Source organism: Oncorhynchus masou, chromosome 27, assembly GCF_036934945.1.
Source record: "Oncorhynchus masou masou isolate Uvic2021 chromosome 27, UVic_Omas_1.1, whole genome shotgun sequence".
NCBI lineage: Eukaryota > Metazoa > Chordata > Actinopteri > Salmoniformes > Salmonidae > Oncorhynchus > Oncorhynchus masou.
The window spans coordinates 64,695,831-64,705,036 of NC_088238.1; the positions used below are offsets into that span (position 1 = coordinate 64,695,831).

Sequence of the window (9,206 nt, forward strand, 5' to 3'; positions counted from 1 at the left end):
TCACCTGGAATGCTTTTCCAATTGTCTTAAAGGAGTTCCCACATATGCTGAACACTTGTTGGCTGCATTTCCTTCACTCTGTGGTCCAACTCATCCCAAACCATCTCAATTGGGTTGAGGTTGGGTGATTGTGGAGGCCAGGTCATCTGATGCAGCACTCCATCACTCTCCTTCTTGGTCAAATAGCCCCAACACAACCTGAAGGTGTGTTGGGTCATTGTCCTGTTGAAAAACAAACGACAGTCCCACAAAGCTCAAACCAGATGGGATGGGATGGCGTATCGCTGCAGAATGTTAGGATCTCTGTACCCTATATGGTGTCCCTGTTAGGAACTCTGTCCCAAATGATACTCTGTACCCTATATGGTGTCCATGTTAGGAACTCTATCCCAAATTTTACTCTGTACCCTATATGGTGTCCCTGTTAGGAACTCTGTCCCAAATGATACTCTGTACCCTATATGGTGTCCCTGTTAGGAACTCTGTCCCAAATGATACGCTGTACCCTATATGGTGTCCATGTTAGGAACTCTGTCCCAAATGATACTCTGTACCCTATATGGTGTCCATGTTAGGAACTCTGTCCCAAATGATACTCTGTACCCTATATGGTGTCCATGTTAGGAACTCTGTCCCAAATGATACTCTGTACCCTATATGGTGTCCATGTTAGAAACTCTGTACTCTATATGGTGTCCATGTTAGGAACGCTGTCCCAAATTTTACTCTGTACCCTATATGGTGTCCATGTTAGGAACTCTGTCCCAAATTTTACTCTGTACCCTATATGGTGTCCATGTTAGGAACTCTGTCCCAAATGATACTCTGTACCCTATATGGTGTCCATGTTAGGAACTCTGTCCCAAATGATACTCTGTACCCTATATGGTGTCCATGTTAGGAACTCTGTCCCAAATGATACTCTGTACCCTATATGGTGTCCATGTTAGGAACTCTGTCCCAAATTATACTCTGTACCCTATATGGTGTGTCCATGTTTTTGCGAATTGGTAGTTACAGTCTTGTCCCATCGCTGCAACTCCCTTACGGACTCAGGAGAGGCGAAGGTCGAAAGCCAAACACAACCCTGACGACTGCTTCTTGACACACTGCTTGCTTAACCGAGAAGCCAGCCGCACCAATGTGCTGGAGGAAACACCGTCCAACTGGCAACCGGGGTCAGCTTGCAGGTGCCCAGCCCACCACAAGGAGTCGCTAGAATGCAAAAGAAAAACCCTCCCCTAAACCGGACGACGCTGGGCCAATTGTGCGCCGTCTCATGGGTCTCCCGGACACCACAGGTTGAGACACAGCCTGGGATCGAACCAATGGTCTCTTGTGACGCCTCAAGCACTGTGATGCGGTGCCTTAGACCGCTGCTCCACTTGGGAGGCCCATTGGGATATTACTTTGACAATATATTGTATCATTTTGACAATATCGCAATATAATTTTTGCTCTAGTTGGCTGTACCAAAACTTCAGTATTTGTCCTTCATAACTTGTTCTCCATCTTTATAAATAGAAAAAAGGAAGTCATGTTGTTTTAAGCACTTATTTCCATGACTGATCAAAACTAATTTTCTCTTGTCTCTCTGCAGCAGACATATGGTGAGAAATGTCTGGAACGTCGAATCACAATAAAATCCCAGTATCAAATCGCAATATGTATAGATTTGTGAGAATAGCAATACATATTGTGATAATAACGTATCGTGAGGTATCCGTTGGTGTCGGAGATTAATATTATTTGATTAAAACCAGAAGAGAAGAAACTCTGGTCAATCCTCAACCAGGAGGGACTGGCATATTGTTGATGTTTCAACCAGGAGGGACTGGCATATTGTTGATGTTTCAACCAGGAGGGACTGGCATATTGTTGATGTTTCAACCAGGAGGGACTGGCATATTGTTGATGTTTCAACCAGGAGGGACTGGCATATTGTTGATGTTTCAACCAGGAGGGACTGGCATGTTGTTGATGTTCTGACTAGGAAGGACTGGCATGTTGTTGATGTTCTAACCTCAACAAGGAAGGACTGGCATATTGTTGATGTTCTAACCAGGAAGGACTGGCATATTGTTGATGTTTCAACCAGGAAGGACTGGCATATTGTTGATGTTTCAACCAGGAAGGACTGGCATGTTGTTGACGTTTCAACCAGGAAGGACTGGCATGTTGTTGATGTTTCAACCAGGAAGGACTGGCATGTTGTTGATGTTCTAACCAGGAAGGACTGGCATATTGTTGATGTTTCAACCAGGAAGGACTGGCATATTGTTGATGTTCTAACCAGGAAGGACTGGCATATTGTTGATGTTTCAACCAGGAAGGACTGGCATGTTGTTGACGTTTCAACCAGGAAGGACTGGCATGTTGTTGATGTTTCAACCAGGAAGGACTGGCATGTTGTTGATGTTCTAACCAGGAAGGACTGGCATATTGTTGATGTTTCAACCAGGAAGGACTGGCATGTTGTTGATGTTTCAACCAGGAGGGACTGGCATGTTGTTGATGTTCTAACCAGGAAGGACTGGCATGTTGTTGATGTTTCAACCAGGAAGGACTGGCATGTTGTCAACGTTTTATCCTCAACCAGGAAGGACTGGCATGTTGTTGATGTTCTAACCAGGAAGGACTGGCATATTGTTGATGTTTCAACCAGGAAGGACTGGCATGTTGTTGATGTTCTAACCAGGAAGGACTGGCATATTGTTGATGTTTCAACCAGGAAGGACTGGCATGTTGTTGATGTTCTAACCAGGAAGGACTGGCATATTGTTGATGTTTCAACCAGGAAGGACTGGCATGTTGTCGACGTTTTATCCTCAACCAGGAAGGACTGGCATATTGTTGATGTTCTTCGTAGGCAGTAAAAGGCAAGGCGGGCTGCTCTGTTTTGAGCCTAGTTCTTTCTTTGCTGCACATGAGCATATTACCGCACAGCAATCAAGATGGGACAAGATCCCAACAACTAGCATAGTTTATCTTTGCGTTAAAATCGTAAGAACATTGACCTCCTGAGTTGCGCAGTGGTCTTAGGCACTGCAGTGCTTGAGGCGTCACTACAGATCCGGGTTCGATCCTAGGCTGTGTCTCTAACCTGGCTGCGACCGGGAGACCCATGAGGCAACGCACAATTGGCCCAGTGTCGTCCTGGTTTAGGGGAGGGTTTGGCCGGCCAGGATCTCCTTGTCCCATCGCGCTCTAGCGACTTCTGTGGCGGACCAAGAACAATGCACGCTGACACGGTCGCCAGTTGAATGGTGTTTCCTCTGACACATTGCTGTGGCTGGTTAAGCAAGCAGTGTAGATTGGCAGGGTTGTGTTTCGGGGGACGCATGGCTCTCTACCTTCGCCTCTCAGGAGTCCGTAGGGGAGTTGCAGCGATGTGACAAGACTGTAACTACCAATTGAGGAGATAAAAGGGTAAAAAAAAATATAATTTGCAGAACCTTTTTTAAAGCAGACATAACTTTCCCCATCTTCACCACAAATTTGTCAATGTGACTTGACCATCCAATGTTACTCCTATTAACTAACTCCTCCTAGGTAATTTATGCCAGTTGAGGTATTTTTATTGAATTTATTTATATCACCTTTATTTAACCAGGTAGGCCAGTTAAGAACAAGTTCTCATTTACAACTGTGACCTGGCCAAGATAAAGCAAAGCAATGCAACACAAACAACAACACAGAGTTACACTTGGAATAAACAAACATACAGTCAATAATACAATAGAAAAAGTCTATATACAGTGAGTGCAAGTGAGGTAAGATTAGGGAGGTAAAGGCAATAAATAGGGCCATAGTGGCGAAGTAATTACAATATAGCAATTAAACACTGGAATGGTAGATGTGCAGAAGATGAATGCGCAAGTAGAGATACTGGGGTACAAAGGAGCAAGATGAATAAATACATACAGTAAAAGGAGCAACAACAATAAATAACAATATGGGGATGAGGTAGTTGGGTGGGCTATTTACAGATGGGCTTTGTACAGGTGCAATGATCTGTGAGCTGCTTAAAGTTAGTGAGGGATGTATGAGTCTCCAGCTTCAGTGATTTTTGCAATTTGTTCCAGTCATTGGCAACAGAGAACTGGAAGGAAAGGCGGCCAAAGGAGGAATTGGCTTTGGGGGTTACCAGTGAGATATACCTGCTGGAGTGCGTGCTTTGGGTGGGTGCTGCAATAATGACCAGTGGGCTGAGATAAGGCGGAGCTTTACCTAGCAAAGACTTATAGATGACGTGGAGCCAGTGGGTTTGGCGACGAATATGAGGCGAGGGCCAGCCAACGAGAGCATACAGGTCGCAGTGGTGGGTCGTATATGGGGCTTTGGTGAAAAACAGATGGCACTGTGATAGACTACATCCAGTTTGCTGAGTATCGTGTTGGAGGCTATTTTGTAAATGAGCTCGCCGAAGTCAAAGATCGGTAGGATAGTCAGTTTTACAAGGGTATGTTTGGCAGCATGAGTGAAGGATGCTTTGTTGCAAAATAGGACACCGATTCTAGATTTAATTTTGGATTGGAGATGCTTAATGTGAGTCTGGAAGGAGAGTTTACAGTCTAACCAGACACCTAGGAATTTGTAGTTGTCCACATATTCTAAGTCAGAACCGTCCAGAGTAGTGACGCTGGACGGGCGGACAGGTGCGGGCTTCGATCGGTTGAAGAGCATGCATTTAGTTTTACTTGCATTGAAGAGCAGTTGGAGGCCACGGAAGGAGAATTGTATGGCATTGAAGCTCATCTGGAGGTTAGTTAACACAGTGTCCAAAGAAGGGCCAGAAGTATACAGAATGGTGTTGTCTGCGTAGAGGTTGATCAGAGAATCAACAGCAGCAAGAGCGACATCATTGATGTATGCAGAGAAAAGAGTCGGCCCAAGAATTGAACCGTGTGGTACCCCCATAGAGAGGTCCGGACAACAGGCCCTCCGGTCTGACACACTGAACTCTGTCTGAGAAGTAGTTGGTGAACCAGGCGAGGCAGTCATTTGAGAAACCAAGGTTATTGAGCCGATAGGAATGTGCTGATTGGCCAGGTCGATGAATACGGATTGTAAAGCCCCGTATTGTCGATGAAAGTTATGATATTGTGTAGGTCAGAATGTTATAACCAAATACAATGCTTTTTAGTTTTAGATGTGTTTAAGAATGGATATATATATATATATATATACCGTGCCTTGCGAAAGTATTCGGCCCCCTTGAACTTTGCGACCTTTTGCCACATTTCAGGCTTCAAACATAAAGATATAAAACTGTATTTTTTTGTGAAGAATCAACAACAAGTGGGACACAATCATGAAGTGGAACGACATTTATTGGATATTTTAAACTTTTTTAACAAATCAAAAACTGAAAAATTGGGCGTGCAAAATTATTCAGCCCCCTTTTACGTTTCTTTTTTTATTTATTTTTGTTTTTCATTTCACTTGACCAATTTGGACTATTTTGTGTATGTCCACTACATGAAATCCAAATAAAAATCCCTTTAAATTACAGGTTGTAACTGAACAAAATAGGAAAAACGCCTTGGGGGGTGAATACTTTTGTAAGGCACTGTATATATATAAATTCGGATACCTCTACATACCTGTGTTTACCATACCTCTACATACCTGTGTTTACCATACCTCTACATACCTGTGTTTATCATACCTCTACATACCTGTGTTTACCATACCTCTACATACCTGTGTTTACCATACCTCTACATACCTGTGTTTACCATAACTCTACATACCTGTGTTTACCATACCTCTACATACCTGTGTTTACCATACCTCTACATACCTGTGTTTACCATAACTCTACATACCTGTGTTTACCATACCTCTACATAATTGTGTTTACCTGTGTTTACCATACCGCTACATACCTGTGTTTACCATACCTCTACATACCTGTGTTTACCATAACTCTACATACCTGTGTTTACCATACCTCTACATACCTGTGTTTACCATACCTCTACATACCTGTGTTTACCATAACTCTACATACCTGTGTTTACCATACCTCTACATACCTGTGTTTACCATAACTCTACATACCTGTGTTTACCATACCTCTGCATACCTGTGTTTACCATACCTCTACATACCTGTGTTTACCATAACTCTACATACCTGTGTTTACCATACCTCTACATACCTGTGTTTACCATACCTCTACATACCTGTGTTTACCATACCTCTACATACCTGTGTTTACCATACCTCTACATACCTGTGTTTACCATACCTCTACATACCTGTGTTTACCATTCCTCTACATACCTGTGTTTACCATACCTCTACATACCTGTGTTTACCATACCTCTACATACCTGTGTTTACCATACCTCTACATACCTGTGTTTACCATAACTCTACATACCTGTGTTTACCATACCTCTACATACCTGTGTTTACCATACCTCTACATACTTGTGTTGACCATACCTCTACATACCTGTGTTTATCATACCTCTACATACCTGTGTTTACCATACCTCTACATACCTGTGTTTACCATACCTCTACATACCTGTGTTTACCATATCTCTACATACCTGTGTTTACCATACCTCTACATACCTGTGTTTATCATACCTCTACATACCTGTGTTTACCTCTCTGTTGATTTCCCTTCTCCTGTTCTCTTACCTCTCTTTATCTTCTTTCTTTCTTCCTCTCTCTCTGTGTCTGTCTGTGTGTGTGTGTGTGTGTGTGTGTGTGTGTGTGTGTGTGTGTGTGTGTGTGTGTGTGTGTGTGTGTGTGTGTGTGTGTGTGTGTGTGTGTGTGTGTGTGTGTGTGCGTGCGCCTGATTCGATGATTATACTGTTACAAGGCAGGGCTCAACAGTATAATAACAGAGTGTTATTGTCAGTATTGTTTTGGCCACCTGGTTGAACCTAAATGACACGTGTACATATTTGGCTTTCTGACTGGCTAACACACACACACACACACGCACATACACACACACACACACACACACACACACACACACACACACACACACACACACACACACACACACACACACACACACACACACACACACACACACGCAGTCACTCTCATCAGTGTATGAGAAGGCACAGACTGCTTCTGTTGTTCCATTGTGTCCCTGGCTGTCAGTGTGAGATATTAGTCATTGACTTCTGTTGTTCCATTGTGTCCCTGGCTGTCAGTGTGGGAGATCAGTCGTGTGTGTGAGTGTGTATTTCTCCTCAAATGGTCAGTGTGTCTATGTTATCACACCTGTGTGAGCATCAGAGATGGAATTGGACAGTAAGCGCTACTCTCGGATGGAGGAGGATGGAGAACAACATAAAGACACTGAGGTTCTGTAGCATCTCTCTATCTCTCTCTGATGTCTGTCTGTCTGTCTGTCTGTCTGTCTGTCTGTCTGTCTGTCTGTCTGTCTGTCTGTCTCTGATGTCTGTCTGTCTGTCTGTCTGTCTGTCTGTCTGTCTGTCTGTCTGTCTGTCTGTCTGTCTGTCTGTCTGTCTGTCTGTCTGTCTGTCTGTCTGTCTGTCTGTCTCTGATGTCTGTCTCTGATGTCTGTCTCTGATGTCTGTCTGTCTGTCTGTCTGTCTGTCTGTCTGTCTGTCTGTCTGTCTGTCTGTCTGTCTGTCTGTCTGTCTGTCTGTCTGTCTGTCTGTCTGTCTGTCTGTCTGTCTGTCTGTCTGTCTCTGATGTCTGTCTGTCTGTCTGTCTGTCTGTCTGTCTGTTTGTTTGTTTGAGTACATTGCCATGATTCAACTTGTCAGCTAATCATATAGAATAGAGGAAGTGGCTGAGGCCTAAAACAACATTTTGAAACGTCTGGGGTTTAAAAACCACTATAGCAGAGGACCTAGCCGTCACTGTCATATATGGGCATGTACAGGGAGTTACTCTGATTCAGTTATATACAGGGAGTCACTCTGATTCAGTTATATACAGGGAGTCACTCTGATTCAGTTATATACAGGGAGTTACTCTGCTCGGATTCAGTTATATACAGGGAGTTACTCTGATTCAGTTATATACAGGGAGTTACTCTGCTCGGATTCAGTTATGTACAGGGAGTTACTCTGATTCAGTTATGTACAGGGAGTCACTCTGATTCAGTTATATACAGGGAGTTACTCTGATTCAGTTATATACAGGGAGTTACTCTGATTCAGTTATATACAGGGAGTTACTCTGATTCAGTTATATACAGGGAGTTACTCTGATTCAGTTATATACAGGGAGTTACTCTGATTCAGTTATATACAGGGAGTTACTCTGATTCAGTTATATACAGGGAGTTACTCTGATTCAGTTATATACAGGGAGTTACTCTGATTCAGTTATATACAGGGAGTTACTCTGATTCAGTTATATACAGGGAGTCACTCTGATTCAGTTATATACAGGGAGTTACTCTGATTCAGTTATATACAGGGAGTCACTCTGATTCAGTTACTCAGCTCTGATTCAGTTGTATACAGGGAGTTACTCTGATTCAGTTATATACAGGGAGTTACTCTGATTCAGTTACTCTGCTCTGATTCAGTTACTCTGCTCTGATTCAGTTACTCTGCTCTGATTCAGTTACTCAGCTCTGATTCAGTAACTCAGCTCTGATTCAGTTACTCAGCTCTGATTCAGTTACTCAGCTCTGATTCAGTTACTCAGCTCTGATTCAGTTACTCAGCTCTGATTCAGTCACTCAGCTCTGATTCAGTTAGATTCAGTTACTCAGCTCTGATCCAGTTACTCAGCTCTGATTCAGTTATTCAGCTCTGATTCAGTTACTCAGCTCTGATTCAGTTAGATTCAGTTACTCACCTCTGATCCAGTTACTCAGCTCGGATTCAGTTACTCAACTCTAATTCAGTTACTCAGCTCTGATTCAGTTACTCAGCTCTGATTCAGTTACTCAGCTCTGATTCAGTTACTCAGCTCTGATCCAGTTACTCAGCTCTGATCCAGTTATTCAGCTCTGATTCAGTTACTCAGCTCTGATTCAGTTACTCAGCTCTGATTCAGTTACTCAGCTCTGATTCAGTTACTCAGCTCTAATTCAGTTACTCAGCTCTGATTCACTTACTCAGCTCTGATCCATTTACTCAGCTCTGATTCAGTTACTCAGCTCTGATTCAGTTACTCAGCTCTGATTCAGTTACTCAGCTCTGATTCAGTTACTCAGCTCTGATTCAGTTACTCAGCTCTGA

At 43.1% G+C, this 9,206-nt stretch overlaps 1 protein-coding gene across 1 annotated transcript in view; it reads left to right on the forward strand.

Annotated features, from left to right (window-relative positions):
- Positions 1 to 7,173: 7,173 nt before the first annotated feature.
- The window catches only part of LOC135516524 (sodium/hydrogen exchanger 9B2-like), a 44,373-nt gene continuing 42,340 nt past the window's right edge, over positions 7,174 to 9,206 (forward strand). The window contains exon 1 of the mRNA XM_064940871.1: positions 7,174 to 7,343. Within this exon, the coding sequence (XP_064796943.1) occupies positions 7,278 to 7,343 (66 nt within the window). The 5' untranslated portion in view covers positions 7,174 to 7,277. The remainder of the gene's footprint in view (positions 7,344 to 9,206) is intronic.